The 27,765-nt window shown below is 39.5% G+C and overlaps 4 protein-coding genes across 7 annotated transcripts; 3 read left to right on the top strand and 1 right to left on the bottom strand.

The window, feature by feature from the left end:
• The first annotated feature begins 2,167 nt into the window (after positions 1-2,167).
• Positions 2,168-8,815, top strand: chkb (choline kinase beta). Its single transcript, XM_057347968.1, has 11 exons — positions 2,168-2,808; positions 2,973-3,081; positions 3,436-3,549; positions 4,020-4,153; positions 4,761-4,865; positions 5,437-5,495; positions 5,767-5,851; positions 5,955-6,063; positions 6,778-6,872; positions 6,996-7,077; positions 7,378-8,815. The coding sequence occupies exons 1-11, from the start codon at positions 2,486-2,488 to the stop codon at positions 7,432-7,434; spliced, it is 1,272 nt and encodes a 423-aa protein (XP_057203951.1). The 5' UTR covers positions 2,168-2,485; the 3' UTR covers positions 7,435-8,815.
• A 274-nt stretch (positions 8,816-9,089) lies between these two features.
• On the top strand, positions 9,090-12,505 carry LOC130563057 (kelch-like protein 42). The gene is made up of 4 exons (XM_057348459.1): positions 9,090-9,492; positions 10,593-11,315; positions 11,691-11,991; positions 12,103-12,505. The coding sequence occupies exons 1-4, from the start codon at positions 9,232-9,234 to the stop codon at positions 12,441-12,443; spliced, it is 1,626 nt and encodes a 541-aa protein (XP_057204442.1). The 5' UTR covers positions 9,090-9,231; the 3' UTR covers positions 12,444-12,505.
• Positions 12,506-13,719: 1,214 nt separating this feature from the next.
• Positions 13,720-21,958, top strand: cpt1b (carnitine palmitoyltransferase 1B (muscle)). Of its 2 annotated transcripts, XM_057347736.1 has the most exons (19): positions 13,720-14,041; positions 15,048-15,209; positions 15,336-15,475; positions 15,836-16,007; positions 16,262-16,363; positions 16,491-16,628; positions 16,717-16,794; positions 17,807-17,914; positions 18,478-18,562; positions 18,645-18,840; positions 18,985-19,170; positions 19,368-19,473; positions 19,551-19,667; positions 19,848-20,012; positions 20,677-20,811; positions 21,044-21,196; positions 21,284-21,397; positions 21,516-21,608; positions 21,688-21,958. In XM_057347736.1, the coding sequence occupies exons 2-19, from the start codon at positions 15,069-15,071 to the stop codon at positions 21,769-21,771; spliced, it is 2,313 nt and encodes a 770-aa protein (XP_057203719.1). In that variant the 5' UTR covers positions 13,720-14,041; positions 15,048-15,068; the 3' UTR covers positions 21,772-21,958. The 2 variants fall into 2 exon arrangements, with proteins under 2 accessions (XP_057203719.1, XP_057203720.1); XM_057347737.1 differs by lacking the exon at positions 17,807-17,914.
• Positions 21,959-22,645: 687 nt separating this feature from the next.
• Positions 22,646-27,151, bottom strand: sephs1 (selenophosphate synthetase 1). Of its 3 annotated transcripts, none has more exons than XM_057347741.1 (9): positions 27,089-27,151; positions 25,367-25,633; positions 25,133-25,236; positions 24,935-25,042; positions 24,643-24,797; positions 24,162-24,252; positions 23,971-24,070; positions 23,685-23,897; positions 22,646-23,564 (listed from the first exon to the last, which is right to left on the bottom strand). In XM_057347741.1, the coding sequence occupies exons 2-9, from the start codon at positions 25,557-25,559 to the stop codon at positions 23,350-23,352; spliced, it is 1,179 nt and encodes a 392-aa protein (XP_057203724.1). In that variant the 5' UTR covers positions 25,560-25,633; positions 27,089-27,151; the 3' UTR covers positions 22,646-23,349. The 3 variants fall into 3 exon arrangements, with proteins under 3 accessions (XP_057203724.1, XP_057203725.1, XP_057203723.1); XM_057347742.1 differs by having other exon boundaries at positions 27,016-27,100; XM_057347740.1 differs by lacking the exon at positions 27,089-27,151 and having other exon boundaries at positions 25,367-26,870.
• Positions 27,152-27,765: the final 614 nt, after the last annotated feature.

Raw genomic sequence — 27,765 nt, 5'->3', positions numbered from 1 at the left:
TGTCGTCTGAGAACTTCAGAAGTCTTACAGAAGGGTCCTGGGCAGTGCAGTCATTTGTGTACAGGGAGAAGAGCAGTGGGGAGAGAACGCACCCCTGGGGGGCGCCAGTGCTGATTGTGCGGGTGCTGGATGTGAGTTTCCCCATTCTCACTAACTGCTGCCTGTCTGTCAGAAAGCTGGTGATCCACTGACAGATAGAGCCAGGAACAGATAGCTGGGTTAACTTTGTCTGGAGCAGTGATGGGATGATGGTGTTGAAAGCGGAGCTGAAGTCCACAAACAGGATCCTCACATAGGTCCCTGGTCTATCCAGATGTTTCAGGACAAAATGCAGCCCCATGTTAACTGCATCCTCAACAGACCTGTTTGCTCTGTAGGCAAACTGCAGGGGGTCCAGTAAGGGTTCTGTGATGTCCTTCAGATAAGCCAGTACCAGTCTCTCGAATGACTTCATGACCACAGATGTGAGAGCGACGGGTCTGTAGTCATTCAGTCCTGTGATTTTGGGTTTCTTTGGGATGGGGATTATGGTGGAGCGCTTGAAACAGGAAGGAACTGTGCACAGCTCCAGTGATCTGTTGAAGATCTGTGAGAAGATGAAGGCCAGTTGAATAGCACAGCTTTTAAGACAGGCTGGGGAGATACCATCTGGGCCTGGTGCTTTTCTTGTCTTTTGTTTCCTAAAGACTCGGCACACATCCTCTTCACTGATCTGAAGTGCAGGAGGTGGGGTGACTGAAGGTGATAGGTGTTGTGTAGAGAGAATGTCAGAGTTGGTGTGAGGTGTAAAGTTAGCATTTTCAAATCTGCAGTAAAAGTCATTCAGATCATTGACCAGGTGTTGATTGCCTGCAAAATTGGGGGATGGTGGCTTGTAGTTGGTGATGTCTCCAACTACAAGGCCTTTCCACACAGACGCAGTGTCGTTGGCTGAAAACCGGTTTTCCAACTTTTTAGAGTAGTTTCTCTTAGCCACTCTGATCTCCTTTGTCAATGTGTTCCTAGCCTGCTTGTACAAGACTTTGTCCCCTTTTCTGTAGGCATCCTCCTTGGCTTGCCCGCTCTGTTTCGTTGGTCCATCTTTTAACAGTCCTTACCATAGGTTTGGCAGCTTTTAGTTTCTGCCTGTAGGCTGGGATAAGGTGAACCAGGCAGTGATCAGACAGTCCTAAAGCTGCTCTAGGGACAGAGCGATATGCATTCTTTATTGTGGTGTAGCAATGGTCCAAAATATTTTTGTCTCTGGTAGGGCATGTGATGTGTTGTCTGTATTTTGGCAGCTTGCGTATTGTAACTTTACACATTTTTTATTTTCTTAATTTAATGCAACAATTAGGAGTTCATCTTTTTCTTCCTCCAGTCTTTGAATTCTTAATTTAATCATGAAGTGAAGTGATATCAACGCACAGCTGTCTGCGTGAAGATGTGGGGATAATCATAAATATATATCATAAATAAATATCATAACCCTGTGACCGCCCCACATGAGCTGTTCAGTGGTTGGTGCTGACAGCATTACTGACAGTATGAGCGCGCCCCCAGTGGTAAAAGCAGACAATGCAGGGAACACGATATGCTGTCCACATTTAAATAATGTGTCGCAAAGATATTGATTGGCAAGCAAGGAAGGTCGTTTTAGGTTGTGGGATTTTCCGTGTAGAGGTAATATTGCTGACGTGTCTGTGCGTGTACCTAATTAACAATCTTTAGGGAACATAACTGTCCTCAGAAGTGAGCAAAGTCTGACTAATTATATTAGGGGCATGTCCTTATTTGAAAAGCAAATGTCATGCCATGGTAACATCCTGGAAATTTGATATGGGATATAGACTAACACTGCACTAAATCGTCACTATATTCAAATATACTGTGGCATTTAGGCTACATGGTGTTATGGCATGTTCAAAAGTTACGTTAGCACCTTTTAGATACTGTTTAGCCATTTACTATACAACACAGTTTTCCTAGTTCACTTTGAACAGAAAGGTTTGCTAAACTTAAAACACCTGCAATGCAACGTATGACCACTGTGCTACAGAAAACCTATGACGTTGCCAATACAACCAATCAGCGCTCTGTCCTTAAGAAGGCGGTCCTAGAAATGGATCGCTGCCTCGTTTACCAAATCTGATTGGTCAAAATCAACGTCAATCTTTTACAGTCCCTATGATGATATGACAACGATAACTGCGAGTTGGGCTCGAGGAAGTAGTGCATGTTGTAGTGAGAGGATGTTTAACAGCCGTCAACAAGCGTATTTTACGCTTATTTACAGTGGCAGTTAGAGACATATCATTGGAAACAGTACGTTTGTTTAATGTTCATCTAAATACAACAGTCGTTTATTTCGCTGGAATCACGACAGATCGTTTCGCGGTGCGCTCGCGACACTCATACGCGCACGTTCAGTCACGCTTATTTCAATTATAGAGGTTCGGTTCTCTCACTTTCTTTAAGAAGCCTTAGGTCAGTTGTGGGCGACATCATGCAGTCAAGTCATAAAATGACGTGCACGAGTGATAGAGATGGAGATTTAGACAAATGCGTGACAGGTGACCCGAATTCGGGTAACCTGGTGGACGTACCGGGCTGCGGAGACTCGCTGATGGTGGACGATGAGAGGCACCCGAGGACGGCCAGTCCCCGCGCGAACGGGGATGATGACTCGGAAGCGGAGTCCCATCAGGACGGGCGCAACGTGGATGTGGACCCGGATACGAGGAGAAGGGCGTTTAACTGGTGCCGTGACTTTCTGTCCGGCTCGTGGAAAACTATATCAGAGCATGAGTTTCGCATCAAGATAGTCAGGTGAGCAGAATGTTTATATGAAATCTAATTTAATCTCAAACTAAACTTGCGCTGACTCACTTTTAAATTCAGGCAAATGTTTACAAGCCTACTATACATGTAAATGTATACAAAATGCATACAAATGTTTTAAATCCCACTAATAACCTTTGTTATACCTGCAGTGGAGGTCTTAGTAACCTGCTGTACATGTGCAGCTTACCCGACAATGTTCAGCCTGCGGGTGTTGAACCACAAAGAGTTCTGCTGCGGATCTACGGGGCCATTCTACAGGTAACACACAAACCCCCACAAATCTACACATTACTTGTGAAAAGACCAACAACTGAAATGTGCCGATGCAAAACTGAGCAGTTCCTGATCTTACAGAGTGGTCTTAATCTTCAAGCTTGGAAAAAAGTTTTTGTTTTATATTTTTGGACTCTTTTGTTTATGATTATTTCCTCTGTACCAGGTTTATTCTTCTATAATTTTAGCTGATTTTATATCTAGGAAAAAAATGAGTAATGTGTACATTTTATCTAGTATTTTTGTATACTGTAAGAAAGCCTCTTCACATTGTATATGTAACCAAATTTGTCATATTAATTTGTGTATTCATATGCATCTGTGCGTTCCTATACACAGGGAGTCGATTCTCTTGTTTTGGAAAGCGTGATGTTTGCCATTTTAGCAGAAAGAGAGCTGGGTCCACGTCTCTATGGCATTTTCCCAGAAGGGCGTTTAGAGCAGTACCTGCCTGTAAGACTCGCACCATTAGCAACCAACACAAGAAGTGTAAAATCATAAAGACTTAAAGTGAAAGTTCTCCCCAAAATGAAAATTCTGTCATCATCTACTCACCCTCTTGTTATTTCAAACCTGTATGACTTTCTTCCGAAGAACACCAAAGAAGATATTCTGATGTTGATAACCAGACAGCGCCGGCACCCATTGACTTGCATTGGTTTTGTGTCCACACAACAGAAGTGAATGGTTGCCGGAGCTGTTGGGTTTCCGGCTTTCTTGAAAAGATATTTTTTGTGTTCTGCGGAAGAAAGAATGTCATACAGGTTTAAAATGACAAGAGGTTGAGTAAATGATGACAGAATTTTCATTTTTGGGTGAACTATAACTTGAGGTCAAAAAGATGGTGCTTTAAATACATACAAAACATTTGACATTATCCACACATGCAAAGTATGAGAGTCTGTTTTGTCTCTGTTTCACAGAGTAATCGTTTGTGTACGGAGCAGCTTGGGTGCCCTGAGATTTCGGCAGAAATAGCCAGTAAGATGGCACGATTTCACACCATGGAGATGCCGTTCAATAAGGAACCTAAATGGCTGTTTGGAACCATTGATCGGCAAGTCTCTTCCATCTGTGTGTTACTGGTCGTGCCAAAGATACTCCACCCAAAAATGAAAATTCTGTCATGAATTACTCACCCTCAAGTTGTTCCAAATCTGTATGATTTTTTTGTTCTAATCTGTTGAACACAAAGAAAGATATGTGGAAGAATGTTAGCGACTGAGATTTCTGGGGCACCATTGACTACCATAGTAGAAAAAATTAAAAATGGTAGTCAAAGGTGCCCCAGAACTGTGCTTTCCTAAATTCTCTTAAATATCTTCTTTTGTGTTCAACAGAACAAACAAAATAAATTTGTACTACTATAGTAGTCAATGGTGCCCCAGAACTGTCAGTTGCTAACATTCTTCCAAATATCTTTCTTTCTGTTTAGCCGCACAAAAAAAATGTATACAGGTTTGGAACAACTTGAGGGTGAGAAATTCATGACAGAATGTTCATTTTTGAGTGAACTATCGCTTAATGCTGAATCAACCTTTGGCAACATTGTTGTATTTTTATTAAAATTAAACCAATATGGTTTGTCATGTAAATGTTGTGGCCATATTGGTAGTTTTGCTTCTGCCTTGAAATGATGTGTGTCTGTCCGACCTTCCAAACAGGTACATGGAACAGGTGACGACAATGAAATTTGTGCGTGAAGCTCACATCAAGAAATTTAACAAGTTGATGAAGTATGATCTTCCAGCACAACTGGAGAGTCTGAGGTAAGAGAGAGGGTATGGGGAATAAAAAGTGGGGAGAGATGGCGGGTGGATGGAATGTTATCAAACAAGATAACAACATTTGATACACGTCATGCGGCAGTGTGACAATTATTAGCTAACATGGCATAGTATGGAATGTTCTTATTTATGTGTGTGTGTGTGTGTGTGTGTGTGTAACAGGATTTACTAAGCTTCTTATTTCATTGATGGTCTTATGTGTTTTGCTGACAGTGTAACATCAGCTCAAGGCCCTGTAATGAATGAAGGGTGTGTGTGTGTGTGTGTATGCGTGTGTATGCGTTTGTGTGCATGTGTGTGCGTGTGATGTTGCCTTTAGCCCAATGACGGGCACCACTAATAGGAAACACTTTTAGGAAGCAGCATTCTGTGCATGCTCAGCCTGCTTAGTCAATCACAAACTCACACGTGTGATTCTGTGACCTGCTTTCCCACTGCCCTGTGTGCGTGTGTGTTTTTCCTAGAAGAGTACTGTACATGTTGTTCAGTGTCTTTTTAAACCTTAGAAACAAAGAAAAAATCACAATATTTAATCTCTTTTTCTGTCCCTCAGGTCACTGCTGGCATCAACTCCCTCACCAGTAGTATTCTGCCATAATGATGTACAGGAAGGTAAATCTCTCTCTCTCAAACAGACGCTCACACACATGCCAGTGATGTCACACACTTGTCATTTAGTTTCTGTACAGTATTGAGAAATGGTATAGAGGACATGTCAACGGTTTTTGTGCCCCATGTGACTCCAACCCACAATTTTTGCATTGCTAGAAACACGCCCCCCTCAAATCTGATGATCTGATACAGGTCTGCCAGTTACTGTTGTGTTGTATCCTTATGAAACATTTCCGCCCTTTCACCTACAAAATCATACTTTGTTCTTTAGGGAATATCCTCATGTTGGATGGCAGGGAAAATTCATCTGATAAACTTATGCTCATTGACTTCGAATACAGCAGCTATAACTACAGGTAATGAATATTTAAAATGAGTGACTGTGCAATGCAGCACAACATCAAATATACATTAAATGTATTGCCAATTATTAACGATGAATTTAACTGAACGGTGCAGGGGTTTTGATTTTGGGAATCATTTTTGTGAATGGATTTATGACTACACGTATGACCAGTGGCCGTTCTACAAGGCAAAGGTGGAAAATTATCCCAACAGACAACAGCAAGTGAGTCACACTCCTCCACCCACATAAAACGCATTATCATTTATTGTCCTTAAACTTTAGACCTCAGGAATCTAAAATCATAAATCATTTTATAGGCCAATTTGTCAATCGAATAATTTGTTCCAAACAATACGGAATGCAAACTAAAACCTGAGAATTATGAAAACAGGCATGATTTACTTTATTTATTTTTTATATATTTTATTTTCATTTAGGCTGTTCCACTTGCAGTATGACACATTAAGGACAGCTGTATTTGATATTCATTTGTTGCTTATTTGACATGCCGACAGTTGTATTCATGTATTTATTCATTAATAAATGTTATTCATTCATATATTTATTATTTACATACGTGGAAAAGAAACATTTGTGTTGGTCAATGCAGATTCCCGGTGGTGACAAAATTGTCACCTAGTGGAAAGTTGTAGAACTTACATGTCTCAAAAAGTATGTCAAAGGTTATCACAGTAACTTTGAAAAGCTGAGGTCAGAAGCCTAATAAAATGTTAATATTTAATAGTATGATATTGAATTACCTCAGATGACTGACTGACATGAAATAAATTTGACATATTATAGTAAGATGATAGTTTAATATAATGATATTAGAGTAATATATTAAAAGGAATGTTGACCCATACACTCAATAGTCACGGTAAAAGAGAGCTGTATTGTTTTTTGTTACTCTGTCTTATTCTGTTGGTTTTTCAGTTACATTTTATTAGACACTATCTGTCAGAAAGAGGAAACATAGCACCTGAAGATCAGTCCAGGATTGAAGAGGAGATGATCATTGAGGCAAACCGGTAGGAATCTTATTCATCACACTGTTATTGACTTATATATAAATAAATGTTGCTGTGCACCATATCATGCATTTTCATCTAGTCCCACTGACCTCTGTTTGTTCTCCAATTGATCAAATTCAGGTTTGCCCTTGCGTCTCATTTCCTCTGGGGTTTGTGGTCCATTATACAAGCTAAGATCTCCAAAATCGAGTTTGGATACATGGTAAACTATACAGCTGCTCTTTTGTCTTTCTAAAAATAGTATGTGAAACCACTAACCAGACTAATTCTTATAATGTTTTTCTGTCCTGTGGTTAGAAATAGTGAGATATTTATTGATTTGTTAACTCCATAAACAAACTTAACCACTTTGCATCACAGTGTGTTTATAGTAAAGGTAACAGTGTGTACAGAACATATAATCCCGGCACATTACTTATCTGAAGCTTTGTGAAAATAAACACGCCATGTGACCTCATTTCTGTTTTTTTGTCTTTGCTCTGTTTTGTTTGTTTGTCTTCAGGATTATGCACAGCACAGGTTTGACACGTACTTCAAACAGAAGACGCTCGTTTCTTAAAGTCTTTCTCGCTTCTAAAGCGTGTACTTCACATTCTGTATTAATCTCTATAATGTTTTTATTTTTAATGAAACTGTCAAGGAAAGGGCACAGATTAAGGCTTAACTTTGTTTTATAGAGTTTGTCCCTGCAAAAATGGTTAAACATGACTGAACAAATCCTTCAGAAAAATAATCTGTTAGATGCCTAAAACCCAGATACAGTTAATGCACTGGTCATAAAGGCAAACTATAATGTTTTTTGTTAATTTATTTATAAAATTACATAACTTTACCAACCATATAACTGTTTACATTTTATCTAGCTTGTGTATTATCTATGTTACCTTATTTTTAAGTTAATCCATCCATCATTAATACTTTGTAATGGGTCCAAGTGGTCTAAAACCTTTTACTTGTCTAGTCAACTTAAGCTCAATTAATGTTTCTTCTCCAGAGACCAAAAATATCAAGACATTTTGCATTTTTCATGTGCTTGTGAATATTGTCTATTTTATTGAATTAATTTTTTGTCGTTAATGGCACATATTCTGACTAAAGTATTCTGTTTCTGTATGTTGAATGGCTTTGTTTCTGTTAAATATTACAACTAAAGCAAATAACATATTCCTAATCACAAATTGGAATTAACGGTTCTTAGCTATGATTTTCATAGCTAATGATGTTTTAATTTAACCTAAATGTGTTTCTATGTGTGTCGGTCTGACCAGTAAAGAAGGATATTACACTTCCAGAGAAGAATGGTAGAATTGTGAAAACAATTCTTTGTAAGGTAATTTAATTTATTTAGAGCAGGTTATGTCCTGTTTCCAAACAGGAAAAATTCAAATTCTTGTTTTTGTAACTTAAACGTCTAATTTGCTTTTCTTGTTTTAATGTTGTTTTATGCTTATTTATCATTTATTATTTTGTCCAAAGCAAGGAAATTGTCAATGAAACTTTAAACCAAATGTGTCATTCTTCTCAGTATGGATCCCCAGTTAATATGAACTGCAGTAGCAGATAAGAAAATATGAATATAGGATAGTAACGTCATACAGAAGCTTTCATTTTTTGGCTAAGGGTGGTTGATGTTTTGTCAGAGTCATATTGGGGGCATTTGAAAAGATCATTTCTTTTTGTTAAATGAATGTGTTTTTTTTCTTGTCGTAGAAGCATCTCTAAATTCCAGGATATAGTACATTGCAAATGACCAGGAGAGTTTTGGATTTGAGCCACACATATGCTCCCTTGTGGAATCTGTGATTCTGAATATTAATGTGAGATGTAATGGCACTGTTCGAACCAATGCTGATTTCCACAGTCGTTTAAATTATACTGTAAACTTGCCTCTCTGCTATAATTCATCTGTTTGTTTCTTTGCAATAAATGCATACATTAAACCTTGCTTCGTTTATTAGGAAGAATACATTAACGTCTTGCTATTTGTGCACATATCAAATTGGTAGTGTAAAGATACAGTATGTGCTGTGTTGAATATAGCAGTTTCATTCGTTTCTTTCAATGTTCCAGTGTAGCAAAAGAGACACCCAGCAAGCTTATGTTTCGTATTTCCGTGCACCAGTCTAAGCTGTAGATTCCCTAAAATAGCTCTACTGTGATCGCTCTGACATACGGAGGCCATATTGAGCTTTGAAAACAGCCATCCGTGATCAATCCAAGGAAACAGAAGCAAAATGTGTCCATCTGCCTGGGAATGACGAAACGTATTGCAACTCAGGTTTGCTTTAATATGTTAGTCTAGAAAGGTTTCGTCTTGATTCAAATTACAGCTGTAAAGGCATACAAAAATCACAACATGGCTGGTTTTCGTCAGGTTATAGCTGCTGTCTTCATGTATTTGTGTACATGGCTGAATGAATGTTTAAAATGGGTTCAGAGACGTTTCAACAGCAGATTAAACTGGGCTGAGTTCAGACAAGCAGATCCTGATCTCACAAAGCACAAGCCTGAAAACCAACAGTCGGACGTTTGGAGAACACATCAAGACTACAGGACCTATCGACACCAGAGCAACGGACCAATGGTGATGGTCAAAACCAGCACCCACACATTCCACGTGAGTATCGACACTTGCGGCTGGGTTTGCTTGGGTTGCTTTAATCCACACTATAACAAAAATTTGCTGTAGTTATGCAGCTAGTTGTCAGTAATTTACTGTAAAAAAATCTGTAAAAAACGAGCATTTTATGTCATCTGGAAAAACTAAAATGTAGCGTAAAATATTTGTTTTCCCTGTAAAATTATAGGATATAAGAATATATATTAAATTGTTTTCCCCATTTTTCTTGTAAATCTGTTGTCTTATTCCGTAATTTTATAGTTTTTGATCGTTTTCCAAAATAAACTGTAAAAGAAAGAAATCTTGTACAAAAAAAATTCTGGCAGTTGTGGCGCCAGAAATAAACTGTAAAATAACGTTTATCCCTGTAAAATTAAATTTCCTGGGTTTTCTTGTAAATTTGCAGTCTTTTTCTGTAATTTTATAGTTTTTGACCGTATTTGAAAAAAATGCATCATACATTTTTTTACAAACCCGTAAAATTCTGGGGGTTTTTTACATTTTACGCTGAAAATCTTAAAAAATATAACAGAAAAATTCTGTAAAATTACATTTTTTTTACAGTGTATATTTATCTAATTTATTGGCAACCGTTTGTTCAAAGACAAATGAACGTTAAACATTAACAAGTCTTTATCTTTACAGAAAAAAAAACTATAAAATAACAGCCTCATGCAAAGCATTCTGGGAACCAGAAATCCTTATCAACCTTTTTCAAAAACAAATTTTGGTTCCCAGAATACTTTGCTTGGGGCTGTTATTTTTTTCTGTAAAGATAAAGACTTGTTAATGTTTAATGTTAATTTATCTTTGAACAAACTGTTGCCAGTAAATTACATAAATGTAAATCTACAGTGCATAATTGGGTAAAATATTGACAAACCCAAACTCTGGGTTTAGGTCAACCAAAGCTGGGCTGTTTTGACCTATGACTGGGTCAAATCTGGACATTTGCTAAGTTGTACACCAACAACCAACACCAAACGTCCATTATTTACCCAACCTTTGGTTGAAACAACCCAGCACAAGCATACACAAAAACCATAGACTTTCTAACATCCTGGTATGCACAAACATCTAATGTCACTTACTTTCAGGTGGATTTGGAGAAGCTAGCAGACTGCAGCGAGTATTTCAGGGCTTTGTCCCACTCCTGTATGAAAGAGATGTCTGAACGGTTGGTGCATCTAGAACACGTTCCATCTTTGGTCTTCCACAACCTCCTGGAGTTCTGCTTCCTTCAGCGGTTCTGTGTTCCTGAAGACCTTCTAATGGAACACCTGCGAGTGAGTAGCTACCTGCTGGCGACCAGCTTCACTGATCGTCTACTGATCACCCTCTCTCAGGCCCTGACGGAGCATACCTGTCCGAGTTACCTACAGCTGGCTGAAGGACTGTGTAGTGTGGAACTTCAAGAGACTGTTCTAACTTTCATGAGCAAGCACCTGCTTGAACTTCCACACCTGAGTAAAGGCTTGGATGAGCATCTTCACGCTAAGGTTCTCAGATTAAGGTCGAATGGAACTCCACGGTTATGCTGCTTAAGGAAGGAGAACTTGACCTCAAGGAGCGATCCGGAAACAGATGCTGCCCGGAAGCTTTTTAGGCTTGAAGAAGGGGATTATGGGAAATGGAGTCCTCTCATAGATCTGCCTTTTTGCGCAGATAAGTGGTGTTTTACTACAGCGGTGGTATATAATTATCTGTATGTCATCGGGGGGTACAGACACCGTGTGAAAAAAGGCTACGAATTCAAGATGGCCTCCTTCCGCTACAACCCACTCACTCATCGGTGGGTGTCGATGGCTCCTCTAATTAAGGTATGGATATTACGGATCGCATGACTGTTAATGGGATGGTTCACCCCAAAAAATAAAACTCTGTCGTCATTTATTACCCTCATGTGTTATTTTGAGAAATGTTCGGTGGTTTTGTGTCCATACAATGGAAGTAGATGGGGGTCAATGTTGTTTGGTTACCAATATTTTTCAAAATAGCTTTCCTTTGTGTTCTGCAGAAAAAAGTCACGCAGGTTTATAATCAGATGAGCGTGAATAAATGATCAAATGATTTTCATTTTGGGGTAAACTTTCCCTTTAATGCTGCCGTATACTCATCCAACAAACCGTCCAACAATGAAACCACTTTCACATCCTATTTCTGGGTTAAAGATGGATGTCTGTGATTTCTCTCAGCACAGACGTCACTTCAGTGCAGCAGTGTGTGAAGAAAGAATCTACGCTGTTGGGGGCTGGTATCTGGATTCACTCGTGACTCCTGACTCCAGTACAGGTGTGTACACCGCTGTGGAGGTGTATGATCCGTGGACGGATGCGTGGTCATTTGTTTCTTCCCTCCCTCTGACGGACTTCCAGTTTAGTCTTTCTCTCTCCCACGATTCCCCCCTTACCACCAGCCTGGGACACTGCCTCTATGTACTGGGGAACATCGCGAGAACCGGAGAAAAACTGGTTCTGCGCTACGATACTAGACAAGGTGCAGTGCGGGATGGTACATTTATTTATTTATATACATCCCAGTGTATATTACGGCACATATTTTATCCATTAAAATCACTATCCCACTATTCTTTTCTTGTCTCAACAGACTGCTGGTGCGAATTGCTCCCCACACTCACCCGATCGAGCGCAGACCTCCCCAGTCTCCACTTCCTGGGAGCTGCCGATAGTCAGTTGATTGTGATTGGTGGTAACAATTCTGAAACCATTGTAACATCATTCTGTGTGGAGTCTAAAAAGTGGGGTCAAATCAGAGCGATGGAAAAGAGCACTTTCATCGGGCAGGGCACCGTTCTTCATAATGATCTCTATACGTCTGGAACAAACCACTCTATAGTTAAAGTGAATCTGCAGTCTCTTTCTCTCTCTGCACTTCCTTCACTTCCGGTCTCCACCTGTTACGAGAGCCTCTTTCATCTCTGCTTCTGAGCATCTAGTTTTACTGATGTTAGTAACTAACCATAACACTTTAGTTTAAAATAAAAGATTTTGAGAACACATACTGTTGTGTGATGATTTTTCTCTACGTGTATTTTATACAGATAAACAATGTGTAAGATATTTTGAAGAATGTTGTTAACCAGCACCCATTCACTTGCATTGGTTTTGTGTCCATACAATAGAAGTGACTGGGTGCCGGCTTTGGTTTTCGGTTGCCAACAATCTTCAAAATATCTTCTTTTGTGCTCCGCAGAAGAAGAAAAAGTCATACAGGTTAAAAATGATAAGAGGGTGAGTAAGTAATGACAGAATTTTCTTTTTTGGGTGAACTATAACTTTGATAGCTCAAATCATGTGGGAAGCCATGTTTTTTTTTTATTGATCAAACTTATTCTTTATTATATGGGATCAAAAATCATATGAACCAGGGCAAGAAACCACTCAAAAAACCCTTGCCCTAGCAACACCAGAACGCAAATCCCAGCCACTACATAGCAACGCGCTGCATCATGGCAACAGATTTTTCAAGGACCATTTTCATCATTAAAATCTAGTTTTCCACAAATGTCCAGGTTGGTCGGTCTTACTCATTCAAAGAAAATAGTGTCACCCATCAAGAGCAAAAACCGCTAAGAACTATTATATAAGACACTCAAGACATTTTAGGGGCGTTTCACATTAAGCGTCTTAAAACCTGTGAGGAAAACGCGAGCCGCACTGCTTTCTTCTTTTTTTCCAAAGCGCATATAAGAGTTTGAGCTCTCCTGGCGTCTGTCGTCGCTAAGCAACCATGGGCCACGCTAGCCGTTGAGACGAGGAGGTATAAACAAAGGATATGGATTATACGCACTGAAAATACCTTGCAATAACTCTGCTACTAGATTGATTAGTGCTGTGATTATCTGTGTCTCCATCTTCTCTGAGATTGTCTATTATTGGTTTGTTGGTTCTTGTCAAATGACCTGCGGTGCGCGTGCGGCGTTCTGAAAAGTTGAAATATTTTCATCTCGATGCGGCGCCGATGCGCCTAGAAAAACGGGAGCGTCGCACCGCATGCGCATCGCGACCGCGTCGCCCCCTATTTGAACGCGTTTGCCGCGGGTCTACATTTAAAATAGCGAATATGCACGCAAAATGTGAATCGCCCCTAAGCAGACACATCCCTATATGTACATGAGACCTCTGAAACGCTTCCCTTGGGATATTTCCAGCGGTTGAGATTCGGGCCTGTGTTTGCTCATACAGTGTGTACTGACTTTACTGGCACCAGTTTAACTGCCCGGAGAGTATCCAGTTACACACAGAGATGAGAGAGAGTTTATGAGTATCACTAAACGACAGAGGCAGGTAGTGTAGAGCACAACGGAAGAAACCAATACATTAAAGGGAACAACCAAAACAAAGAAAAGGAGAGAGAGGAAAAGAGAAGCTAAACAGTGAGTGAGCGACAGATTCTTCACAGATTCCTTCAGTCGAGTTCAGGAGTCTTCCCTGAAGAACAGCTGAATTCCACAAAGGACATTCCAGCCATTCTGATAGAAAACTGGACCTTCTTACCTGAATTACAACAACACACTGTTTTAAAGGTACTGCAACATTATGTTATGCTTTATTAACGCTGTCATGTCATGAATGCTGACAATGATTTATAAGCTTCATTATGTTTGATTTCCTTTTGTCAGTATGTGCAGCAAGTGTATTTAACTACCCTAAAAACTTCAAATAAATAGAAATGAAGAAATATTAAGCTTTATAAAGCTTTACATTTTAATACAATTAATGTTAAATTATAAAACTATGTGTTTTATTTAAATTATTATTTTTGTGTTTTATATTATTATTATTAGCCTATTTATTTTGTTATAAATAAATGTTATTAATGTTGTATTAATAATGTTGACACAATTTATTTTCCGATCTGACGGATTGTTTATGTCTGATTTTATATCAAATCTGTATGTATATCATATGTACATTCTGCATGTTTATTTATATATAAAAGTACAAAATCTCCAATCTTTGAGACCATGCGTCTGATGTCACGTGTGTTTTGGCCCGTGTCACAGAAACCTCATCGCTCACCTCTCAGATGTGCTACTATGTTATTTCTGACCATTCAACTTTGCCCCACTTCTTGTGCCAGCAGTCAAGTCATATGACATGGAAAAAGAAACACAAGCTTGGTTGCGTTGGTTGCGTGTCACAGCAGAAATGGACCTGGTGACTTCAGAGTGACACATTTGTATAGTTTTCTTTGAGATTGTGATTTAAACTGACCATTTTGTCATTTAGTTGAACCTTAAAAACTTAAAAAGAAACATGTTACAAGGTCATGCCTGGAGTTAAACAACAGTGCCGATTCTAGTAATTCACTAGTACATTAATCCCTGACCTTCACAAACAGGTCACGAAAGTCAGGATAGGTTTCAACATGACATGAACATGACATTAGGGAACAGGTCCAAAACCAACATGAACCTGTGTTCAACCACAGCAAAGTTTGAACCTCCAGCCATTAAATCACATGCTTTTGAACCACTAGGCTACACTACCCCAAAAGACAATTATAATATTTAATATCTCTTTCATTAGGTTGTGCTTTAAGCCTGTATTATGGCAGAAGCGCATCAGGCTGTGGGCTTTCAGTTCACGGTTACACCTGATGGGATTGACCTTCAGCTGAGCCGTGAGGTGCTGAAACACATTTACCTGTCTGGAGTCACATCATGGAAGAAACGTGCCATCCGCTTTAAGGTATCTATATTAAATCTAAACTTAGAAAAAACTGACATCTTCATTCAGATGATGATATGGTGTTTTACGTTGTCTTTGTATTTGTTTACATGCCAGTTTGATGTGATTTTCTGTTGTTTTGAGTAGAACGGTGTTCTTACAGGCGTATACCCCGCCAGTCCATCCAGCTGGTTAATCGTAGTCATTGCGATCATGAGCACCATGTATGCCAGGATCGATCCCTCCATGGGCATGATTGACAAGATCAAGACATCTATACCAGTCAGGTAACTTATTAGCAGATTCATGGAAACAATAGATACTATAACCATCATGGTTACATGTAAATACAGGTGACCGTTGACTGTGTCATTCATAACTGGAACAGCGTAGAAACATATTCTAAATGCATGCTTATGACACGCAAAGGATCATTTCAAAGTATAAATATATTTTATTTAAACACACTATTTTAATGCAAATCGTTTTAAAACACATCATTTTTGTCCAAACGAATGATGCCTGAAATTGTGTTTAGAATGTGTTTATATTGACCCAAAGCAGATTCTGCAGATACATGATTTATTTTGTATACATACATAAAGATTGGTTTGAATTAACGTCCGTTTTACCTGTTTGTCGTATAGTAACTTTATGACGGTTCAGACACAGACGGTGTTCAGCGCCATCCTGTTTGCCACAGCTGTGTGGTTTTCCTTCATCCTGCTGATGCGTTACATCCTCAAAGCGCTTCTGTCCTATCACAGCTGGATCTTTGAGTCACATGGCAAAATGAGCTCCTTTACTAAAGTCTGGCTGGTACGTCACATCTGTAGCATAAATAAGAAGTTAAATGAAGCAGAGAAAAAGTGTTTAGATTTGGCAAGGTCTATGTGTCTAATGTTCGATCACATGTACCTACTGTACATATAATATGTTGTATTTATTTCTCTAAACATGAAAGCATACAATAATACAATCGATTTGATAAACAGAAAACGATTTGGTAAATAAAAGTATTCAGCTCCAACCATTGAGCAATGATCCCCAATAAGTGACTATGTCTATTCCAGAGTCTTGTAAAACTGTTTTCCGGCCGGCGACCGTTACTGTACAGTTTTCAGGCATCTCTGCCCCATCTGCCTGTACCAAGCATTGATGACACAATCAGTAGGGTAAGAACAGCTATAAATGGTCATCTTTTTTTGTGTGCGTTAAGACGAGAGGGATGAAATATTACCTGAGATTAATTTTTGATTTTGTGGTTATTGACCTCTCTTACTCGTCTGCTAACTCTTTTAGTATTTGGAATCGGTTCGACCTCTTCTGGACGATGAGCAGTATAAACAGATGGAGGTTGTTGCTAATGATTTCAAAAAGGATCCTGCACCCAAACTTCAAAAATACCTTGTACTCAAGTCCTGGTGGGCTACCAATTACGTAAGCAAACAAAACCAGAGGTTTACACGAGTGGAACATACATTAGTGATATAAGCTTAATAACAGGTCTGTTTTTGCATGTTGACAGGTGAGTGACTGGTGGGAGGAGTATATCTACCTGAGAGGGCGGGGTCCCATCATGGTCAACAGCAACTTTTACACAATGGTGAGTAGACAGCTTCATGCCTGTAAAAATAATGCCACATTTCTAGGGTTTGAATTGGTATTAAAGGGGTCATGTGGCGCGAATACGTGTTTTTCTGTGTCTTTGGTGTGTTATAAGTTACCCATGCATGTATTAGACACGTGAAATTGCAAAAATTAAAGTGTCGGAATAAAAGATGCATTCTATCTAAAAGCGAATGCTCACCCAGACCTGCCTGAAACGCCTCGTGTAGCCACACCCCCACAAATCTACGTCAGTTCGTGGTATGATTTGACTGAGACCGCCCAAATGTATAGCAAGTAAGGTGGGCGTACCTGTCAGTACAATTGAAGAGGAACCTGATGTTCCAAATATGGTAAGAGGCGTTACATTTCCCTCACACGCTTGCAGTTTTCGACCAATCACTACACACTGGTTAACTGACCAATCATAGCACACCTCGCTTTTCAGAGGGATGAGCTTTGTAAAGAATCTGTGCGTTTCAGAGAGGCGGGGCAAAGAGGAGAGATAAAAACATGCACGGTATGTGGAAAATACAGCGTTTTTTGAACCTTAAATCGTGTATACACCTTGCATTACATCTAAAAAAATATATATATTAGTTTTAGCCGTGTCATATGACCCCTTTAAAACTAGGAGGGTGGTAGATGCATGCAATACAAATTCTAGTAGTTTCTATCACAAATACCATTATGAAACATAATTCTGTTATGAAGTGTGTTTTGGGCCTTATTCCAGTTGAATTTAATGGTGTTTAACTGGTTTCCATCTGCCAAATAACGCCCCACCAATAGAACTCAAGACAATTCGGTAGAGACCATTAAAAGCAATACAATTCCCCACATAACCGTTACATCCATTAGAACAAAATTCAAGGAAACTACAATGAAAACAATTCCAATGGCGCCACCTGCTGACCAACTGAGGGAACAAACAGTTACCTCACGTCTTTCATAAACAAAGCCAAATTCCATTGCTTTTGTACTTTGTTTTTTCTCTTTCTGTCTGTCAGGATTTACTCTACGTGATCCCCACACACAGACAGGCTGCAAGAGCAGCAAACGCTGTACACGCTATGCTGCAATACCGCCGTAAACTCGAGAGAGGAGAACTCACCCCGGTACACACACACTCCCATAAACAAACAACACACAACAGACTTTTATGCTGCCTTCAAGTGTTGGAAATCGAGTCGGAAATCTCGTATTCACGAGTTCCGCGCACGTGAACGCTCAAAAGAAGTCGTGTCCAGCTATAGGAAACTAGCGTCGAGTTGTGACGTCATTGTCGGGGGCGTGTCGATATCTAAAACGATGTAAAGCAAACTGTTGTCAATAATGAATGATTTTATTCAAACGTAATGATTTTTCAAGAGTAATAGTATTTAAGAATGTTTTAAGTTAGTTCAACTGTACATGAGGTATTAATCATTTTATATGTTTAGATGCCAGTGGGTACACGTAATACGAAAACAATAATTAAAAGCGACTACGATTCCCATATCTTTTGTAAAGAGATACCTTTAATTGGTTGATGTAGTAAACAGAATTATTCATAAAGTCCAAAGAAAAACTATTTTTGTTGAATATTGTGTTTATTTTATATACATCCACCAACTTAAAACACCAAGCCAACGAAATGTTTATCCACTTTCCCATCATGCTCTCTGTTCTCTTCTCTCAGCTGATGGCCCTTGGCGTTGTGCCTATGTGCTCTTTTCAGTACGAAAGAATGTTTAACACCACCCGTATCCCTGGCATTGAAACTGGTAATGACTTTTTTATTATTTTACATTAACCTACACGTTGTGCGATTATACAGATGTTTTGTAAAGTGTTGCATGTTGTCAGATTTTGTGCAGCACCTGAAGGACAGGAAGCATTTGGTGGTCTATCATCGAGGGCGGTTCTTTAAGCTGTGGCTCTACTACGGCGGGCGTCACCTTTGGCCCTCTGAGCTTGAGCTGCAGTTTCAGCGGATACTGGATGACAAGTCTGAACCTCAGATGGGAGAACTGAAACTCGCTGCACTCACGGCCGGGAACAGGTAGATCTACAAACTAGTATTGAAACGGTTTACTAGACTATTACACTTCTTGAAATGAACTGAAATATGTGCATCTTATTATATTGCACATATTATATTTGGAGCTATTCACTTAAATAATTGTTCTTTTTTTATTACATGCAGGGTTCCCTGGGCCAGGGCGCGTCTAAAGTACTTCCGTGAGGGCGTCAACAGGACGTCTCTGGAAGCCATTGAGACGGCATCGTTTTTTCTGACCCTGGACGATGATGCGCATGGATATGATCCAGAGAACATGCGGTCCCTGGACCTCTATGCCAAATCTCTACTACATGGAAAGTGTTATGACAGGTAGGCCCTAAATTTAACCCCTCAAATCTGATTGGTTGATATTCATACCAAGGGCACACTTGGCATGGGCACCAGTTGGTTACCTAATTTAGTGACCTAATTGTTGCTTTACAATAAAACACATGGGAGGTTGCATACCTGTACAGCTTTAAATCGCAATACACACACACTCACGACTAGCTTCTCTCCAACCTCAGGTGGTTCGATAAATCCTTCAATCTGATTGTCTCCAAGAATGGTAAAATGGGCATCAACACTGAGCATTCATGGGCTGACGCTCCTATCATTGGACATATGTGGGAGGTAAACACAAAATAATTCATAACACATATTTTTTTATATTAACATAGCACATTTGTAAATAACACCTTCTTGTTCAGTATGTTTTGGCCACGGATTGTTTTCACCTTGGTTACACTGAGGAGGGACATTGCAAAGGAGATGTGAACAAAGGCCTGGCTCCCCCTACCAGACTTCAGTGGGACATCCCGAAAGCAGTATGAATTAGACCTTAACTTTACTTCAAGTACAGTTTTTATTTTCAAGATGGAGGGCTTGAACTAAAGTCGCACTAACGCCCGTTTTATGCAAGATCATTTATTACATTCCCTTATAACTGTGGGATCATTTACAGAATGCATGCTTGATAAATGATTCAAGTTGTGTATCTCTCTCAGTGCCAGGAGATAATTGAAGGTTCATATGGGGTCGCTAAGGGAATTGCTGATGATGTGGATTTCCACGGCTGTTTGTTTACTGAATTCGGGAAGGGCCTGATAAAGAAATGTCGAACAAGTCCAGATGCTTTCATCCAGCTGGCACTGCAGCTAGCTTATTACAGGGTACGTTGTACACTTACAGTACAAACACACACACGGTTGTGTTTAAATGCTTATATGTATTTAATGTTATATTTATGCTCTACTGATTCGTAAACTCATTGATCCAGGACTGTGTTAGTATATTGTTCAAGTTCAAGCTTTATTAAAACCCCTTGGATGCAGCGGAAAGCAAGAAAAACTACAACAGACTCACACAATACTTGCTAGACATAAATACATAATAACATAAATGGATAAGATGAAAAATAAATGACTTTAATCATTTCCATTATTTAGCAGCTGGATTGCACAGGGGACAAATGAATATTTGTATCGGTTACTTCTCATCTTTGGTAGTCTATAATGTGAACCTGAAGGGAGCATAGAGAACTCTGAATACAGGGAATGGTCACTGTCCAGGATCATGGATCTTGCCCGACTTGAGACATTTCAACTTCTTTGTTCTTTGCCTATGATCTTCCCGCTAAGAGTAACTATTCTATGTAATGCATTTTGATGTTTCTAACTGAGATTACCGAACCAGCAACTAATAAACGTACACTACCGGCTCAATACGACTTATAGAACAGTTCCATCACTGTCCTATCTATATTGAATGATTAGTAGATCTTAGTATCGTGAAAGTGTTTGATGCAGATCTTCTGTATGTTTTTAAATAAAACAGGACAAAGGCGAGTTCTGTCTCACTTATGAGTCCTCCATGACACGCATGTTCCGCGAGGGACGCACAGAAACCGTCCGCTCCTGCACCTGCGAGTCCGCCATGTTTGTCCGAGCAATGGAGGACAAAAACATCACGGTGAGACCAATGTGAAATACAGAACCGAAACTCATGCTTAGAAAGTTGTTAGAGTAATAGTTTTCTTAGGTCCTGATGAATATTACAATGTTTGCTTTTTCCACACCTGGTAACTCGTTTATTAAATATAAGCTGTATCAGTGGTTATCCCGATTTTCAAAATAGTCCTGTTGAAATGTGCTTCTGTTTTTACCATTTATTTATCACACGTGTGGCTCCTTTTGTTTAACAGAAAGAGCAGAGGTTAGCGCTCTTCCACCAAGCCGCAGAGAAACATCAGAACATGTACCGTCTGGCCATGACTGGAGCTGGTATTGACCGGCATCTCTTTTGCCTGTACATAGTGTCTAAAGTAATGGGCATAGACTCGACCTTCCTCAAACAGGTGTGTGCAAGTCTGAATCAAGCTATAAATACAACAAACATACCGGTTTATTCCTGCTAAAGCTTCAAGGTCAACTTTGTTCGACAGGTTTTGTCAGAGCCATGGCGGCTCTCCACCAGTCAGACCCCTCAACAGCAGCTTAACCTCATTGACATTCAGAAGTTTCCCAAATATGTTGGAGCGGGTGGAGGATTTGGGCCTGTGAGTCTCACGCACACCTCCTGCTGTACACTGCATGTCATCACAACAGCCTAAGACAACAAATATAGATCATATTTGATCAATATACATCAAGTATAGATCATCATTTTATATGCAGGTCGCTGATGACGGTTATGGCGTTTCTTACATAATTGTTGGGGAAAACCTCATTACCTTTCACATTTCCAGCAAGTTCTCCAGTCCAGAAACGGTAAGATTTGCATTCGTTTTCAATCCTGTATAGCTAAACAAAAACGGTATCATCCTGATCTGAGCTGCTTTGTCTGCAGGATTCGTATCGCTTTGGGCAGAACATCAAAAAGGCCATGCTGGACATCAGATCTCTGTTCAACCAGAAAGATAAGAAGATATAAACCCTTGACTTTCACGTGCAAGGAAACTGTTAAATGAAGATCGAATGTATTTATTGTAAATTCCTGATGATTTTTGCATGTGTGGTTCCATTTTCTGTGTCATGTGGCTGTAAATATTGAATTTGTGCACATTTGTTTTTAAAATGTTCAATCTGTCCTGTGTTTAAATAAAGGTAGAATTATAAGTTGTACACAGCAAAGATTCCTGGTGAAAAAAAGTATACAGAAGTACATTTTTAAGTATACTAATATCAGTGTAGTGGTTTTAAGATTCAATACTACTTGGCCCAATTTACTACTTGGGACTAAAGTGGCCCACTTTTTAGTTTATAGTTTAAGTATACGTTAGGTCTAGTACACAACTAGTTTAGATTACAACTACATTTGTTTGTACTGCAACTACACACACACACACAGTGAACTTATAGATATACACTGATAGTTTATTAGTTCAATACTTGTAGCACTTTTTTTTTTAAACAAATGCCTCGTTTTATGAAACGAATTGTTAAAACATAACATTAACATTTATGGTTAAAGCAAATGGGGTAAGAAAAATAACCTTGTTTTCCCTTCATCGTGTTTATTTCCCTCACCTGGAACTCACTTTATTTTAAATGTTTTTTGTTTTGTTTTCTTAAGTCATTTTGATATTTGACTAGTATCTATGCCCAGCATCTGGTTGACTTCAACATAGCAGGCGGCGGTTTAACATTTTACATTTACACTACATACATTTATTCATTTAGCAGATACTTTTATCTAAAGCTACTTGCAAATGGAAGAGCGTTCAACGTTTTGTCATAAAGCTAACAGTAAGTGCAGTGTGAAGGGATTTGGTCTTGTAGGGACACTTCAGCCAAAAATGCATGCATTTTCAAGAAATTAAAAAAGAACCGAGATTTATTGGAAGGGCAAGGCATATACATATATAACGATTAGCAAATATGAGAGACAGAGAGAAGTATGAGCTTTGTACAGAATATAAAAGCAGCTCTACCACATATACAATGACGTCCATGTCAAATTGTGAAAATCATACGGCACGAACTGCGTCTCCATTATTTCGAACATTCTGCCATCAAAAACATTGATGCGTTTCAGAGGTATTATCTTGGGTTTCTTCAATTGAATAATGTTCCCAACAAACAGGAGCTGATACAAAAGTAGAAAAAGAACTCAAACTATATTTCATGTGACAGCTTTGTGAAATTTTGTTACAATTTGAACTACCGAACGCCTAAAACGCGACATGAAGCAACAGTTGATTCTTTCATCGGTGGGACAGAGGAAGAGCAGAGAAAACTGGACGTGATCAACAGTATCAAATGAAAATTATAATATGAATTACTCTTTCTACTTGGAAGCTGCCTTACAGTCAGGTGCATGTTGGGTTAATGAAACGGAAAACTATAGACACAAAGGGCAATCGTTAAATGTTCTTATTACTTCTGCTTTATAACCGTGTCCATAAGAAGTGTCGCCCGAAGGCCAGGGTGGGCAGACCATGTATATATCATTCTTTTGATATATGCTCAGGTGTGGCTCAGGGTTGTCGTGTGGCTCACGGATTCAGAATTAAGACGTGGTTCCTGGGGTGGTGTTGACGTTCTGCGTGGCCACCTGCGGTGCGACTTCGATGATGCGGGGCTTGTCGATGATCCGTGCCGTGCGGTTGCCTTTCTCCACGATGCCTATGATCCACGCCTGATGACCCTCGCCGTATTTGGGAGATTTGATCTCGGCGCAAAAACGGGCAGCTTGCTCACGAGGAAGACAGATCAACAAACCTCCTACACGGCAGATAGAAAAATGCCAAACGGCAGCATTACCATTAGCGCTCCCAGAGTTCTGGAACCAACTGTGCGCTTATCAGAAACCAAAGAGACAAAGATGTGCAATTAATCTGATACCTGAGGTTTCAGGGCAGGTGCCGTGCATGAGACCGAACATATTCCCGCAGGCTTTGCTCACAGCAGCCATCTTGGCGAGAACCGGCAGATTGTGAATGACGAAGGACACCTCGGAACGCTGCTGCCGCGCCAGGTTCTGAGCGTGACCCAAGATCCCGAAACCTGTGATGTCGGTCGCCGCGTGTGCATTGAAGGTGTGCATCAACCCGGCCGCTGGACAGAGAGAGCGAGGTAAAGTTGATATGTTGGCTGCGTTATTTGTGAACAGCTTGTGCCGTGTACCAACCTGTTCGGTTGAGTCGAGCCATGTTCAACATCGCCTCCTGATAAGCCAGTTCAACATCTTCCTGAGTGACCACCAACTTGATCTTATTCCATTTCTCTGGCTATAAGAGCGAGAGAATATGAAAACACTTGTTGAAATCAGTCTGTATAATATTAATACGTGTAATAAAAAAGATAAATGAAAGCACTCACAATGTCCAACCACTGGTGTACTGCTACTGCGACCTGCGTACCTAAAGGTTTGGTGAGGACCAGCACATCGCCTGGTACTGCATTATCTGGCCTACAATGTACACACACAATACATTTTTAAAAATGGGTGGACATAGGTCAGCACATTACAATCAGACAAATTTGTCAAGTAAAATTTAACATATCGCTGCTGTCCTTCTGAAACCTTATTATCTCCATAATTTATCTGGGGTTTTTTTGCCATATTATTAGTCGCCCTTTATGTTTGTCACTGGGTTTTGCAAATATTTAACAAAGGATTATAAAGAGCTTTCAACTTTGACAACACGGTATTTAATCATTTAAAAGTACAGTGTTTTTTCCATTACCTGAAAAAAAAAAAAACTGTGAATTTGGACATCTGAGGTTTCGGAAGGACAGCAACAATGTTTTGTACTGTAATGTAAAAATGAGACTTAAATGTCAGGAAAGAGATACTCACATAATGAACTCATTAGGTTGGCATACTGTTGTGGCCACACCCCCAAGGACTATCCATGGGTTTAAAACCGTCTGACCACCTGTGATGGATGTACCTGCCTCCTCTGACGCATCCTTAAAACCCTGGATGACAAGTGGCATGACCTTATCACGCTCCTACAAAAAGAAATCAGCATGAATGCCCATTCCAACTGGCAAGCGATAAACAATGCAAAACCGTCTGTATTTGCACGAACACGCTGACAATTCACAGTTGTTAGGATAAAGAAAAAGTTACGTAGTTTCCATCTCACCTTCTCTGTGAGTTTGTTACTGACACCGAGCAACATCAGCATGTTATCACATTCTGTTACCCCCATGGCATACAAGTCACTCAACACGTTGGCACAAGCAATTCTGCCCTAGAAGACAAACAGCAAAAACAATCGGAACACTTTTCAGTAACGAAAATGCTTGGATGTTTACATTATTCTCAGAAGCATGGTGTTTACCATCATATATGGATCATCCACTATGGGGTAAATGTAGTCTGTTGTCTGCACAAGTGACAAGCCTCCATGTCTCAACGGAATCACACAGGTGTCCATACCAATGCCTGTTTTGAAAGAGAGAAACAAAATAAGTTTTATTTCATTTCAGATGTGCTTGTGGATTGTCTGAAGTTTATGTAACGTTAAAAGCACTTTTTCAGACGTGTGTGTCTGTGTGTGTGTGTGGTTATGTACCCAATCTGGGCATAACAGCTCCAAGAAACTGTTCATCTTCCTGATAATGATTTTCCTGCAGGGATTCCAGAAGTTTCTGAAGCACTTCTTGGGGGACTTTGCAGCCCGTGCCCTTGAGCTCTGTGAAGCGTGTTAGTCTGAAGTTCTTGTCCAGCTCATAACTCTCAGGGTTAAAAGACTCCCGCACCGACATGTTTAAAAGAACAACCTTACAGCACACAACAGCGAATACACAAACGCACCACTTCACACTAGGATTTGGGTAGTCTAAAAGAGAGCAAAAGAGGGAGAGAAGATTGTAAAAATGGAAATTGTTTTTCAAGTATTTGCACATGACTCATTCAGAAAACTGACAACAGCTAAAAGGTATTGAAATCAATCCCCATGCAACTCCTCAAATGTGTTCAAATGTCTTTAAACTGACTCTCAGAGTTCATCCTCTGCACATACTTGGAAACAAATGTATAGTATAATGCAATGTAAGGCGCTTTGGATAAAAGCGTCTGCCAAATGCATAAATGTAAATGTCATCCGCCCCTTTAAATACATCAGCTCTGTTCAAAAATCTTTCTGGTCTGAATTCACTGTCCAGACTCTTGTTTATATAGTAACGTGTTTCTCTCCCATCACTGCTCATTACAGCACTCAGAACTTTTATACACTATTAATGCATTCTGCTCCATGTATACTTTACTTTCCACGATAAACAACGGGTTACTTTATAAACACACTTTGCAAAGCATGTGTGGACCGAAAATGTGGGCACGCTGATGTTGTGACGGTGCCCGCGCGTTCTCTGTCCAAGACAGAATCATTTAATCGATTCGGTTCGTACGAACGGATCAGTTCAATGAACCGATTCTGTTTCTGTCATTCGGGAGTTCCTAACACTCCCGCCACTACACGACTAAGTGAAAAATATTTACTTAAACGTTGCTTTATTGCCGTTTATTTCTTAAAATACATAAATGCTGTCACTATTCGTTCAGTTAATCAAAAAGTTCCAAAAATAAACCATAGCTGTACTACAGTAGCCAAAGTTTTGTAATAATTAATGGTAATCCGCCAAAAAAAAAACATTCGTGCATTTTTACTGCAATAAAACCATTGTTAATAGGTCTCAATTCTAGACCAATATAGTTTAAACGCCTTTTCAAATATCGTGTCACACTTTGCGCTGCTAATGGCCTCAACATGTCACTAGCATTATAGTTTTACTCCTAAACAAACGCATGTCGAATCAGTTCGAACGAATCATTTAAAACAACCGATCTAGAAGAACAATGCTTTCGCGAATCGGACATCAATAGAACCGCTGCAAGCGCTGATTCAATGCAACACCCCCTCGTGTATGTACAACCGTAGCTGCGCGTTTACATATCCAAATTTCCAATATATAGAGAATAGTTTATGCATTTCATTAACAAAAAGTCTAAATCGTAACTAAAATAATATGAACAGGAGAAGCAGGCCGGCCGAAATGTTTATAAAAATGTCGGCGGTGGAAAAAATTAACCCTTAAAGCGCCCGCGCCATGATCGCAGGGTGCACAACAGAGTAATAATATACAATAAAAATTATTTGATGCACTTTAAGCAAACTTTGTTGATTATGGCTTCTACTGGGATAAATAATATAGCTCTCCTTACACTTAATGCATTGTGGCACAGTTATATTCGTGTCCCATTTCCCCTTTAATTGTGCTGTTAAGTTTCTGCTTACCGGTTTCGCTTCAGTGGCGCCTCCCGATACAAGAGACGAGACGAGACCACAATGCACCGCGCGCAAAAAGGGCGCCCGGAAAATATGCCTGACTAGAATGTAATAGTATTCAGTGATCAATTTCTTGGTTCGTAGCAACGTTTATGTTCGTGTAAGACGTTATTTGAAAGGTTCTCGTGATATTATGTCACTCCTGAGCGACGGTTTAAGCGCACAAGTGTTCCGAGGACATATTTACATTAAAAGTCAAAAATCTGAAAGGGTCCTTCTTTCCCGCTCTGATGTCATTACCTCCCCTTTAATGGAAATCTGATTGTGGCAACAAAAAAGTCCACACTAGTTTGTACCTTTAATATAGAAATCTGCGGACCGTTTTGCATTAAAGGAACAGATCTGTTCATCAATGAAAATTCTGTCATCATTTACTCATCCACTTGTCATTTAAAACCTGTATGACTTCAAAATGAAAATTCGTAATTTGTGTTCTGCAGAAGAAAGAAAGTCATACAGGTTTGAAATGACAAGAGGGTGAGTTAATGATGACAGAATTGTCATTTTGAAAGTGAACTACTCCTTTAATATTGTTACATTATGATAAATATGAACTAATAATAAAAACAGTGCTTGATAGCAAGAAAACGTGCCGTTCTAATATATACTGTATTATTGGAGGTGGA

The sequence above is a fragment of the Triplophysa rosa genome, linkage group LG12, assembly GCF_024868665.1.
Source record: "Triplophysa rosa linkage group LG12, Trosa_1v2, whole genome shotgun sequence".
Classification (NCBI taxonomy): Eukaryota; Metazoa; Chordata; class Actinopteri; order Cypriniformes; family Nemacheilidae; genus Triplophysa; species Triplophysa rosa.
This window is presented reverse-complemented; position numbering and strand designations above follow the sequence as displayed.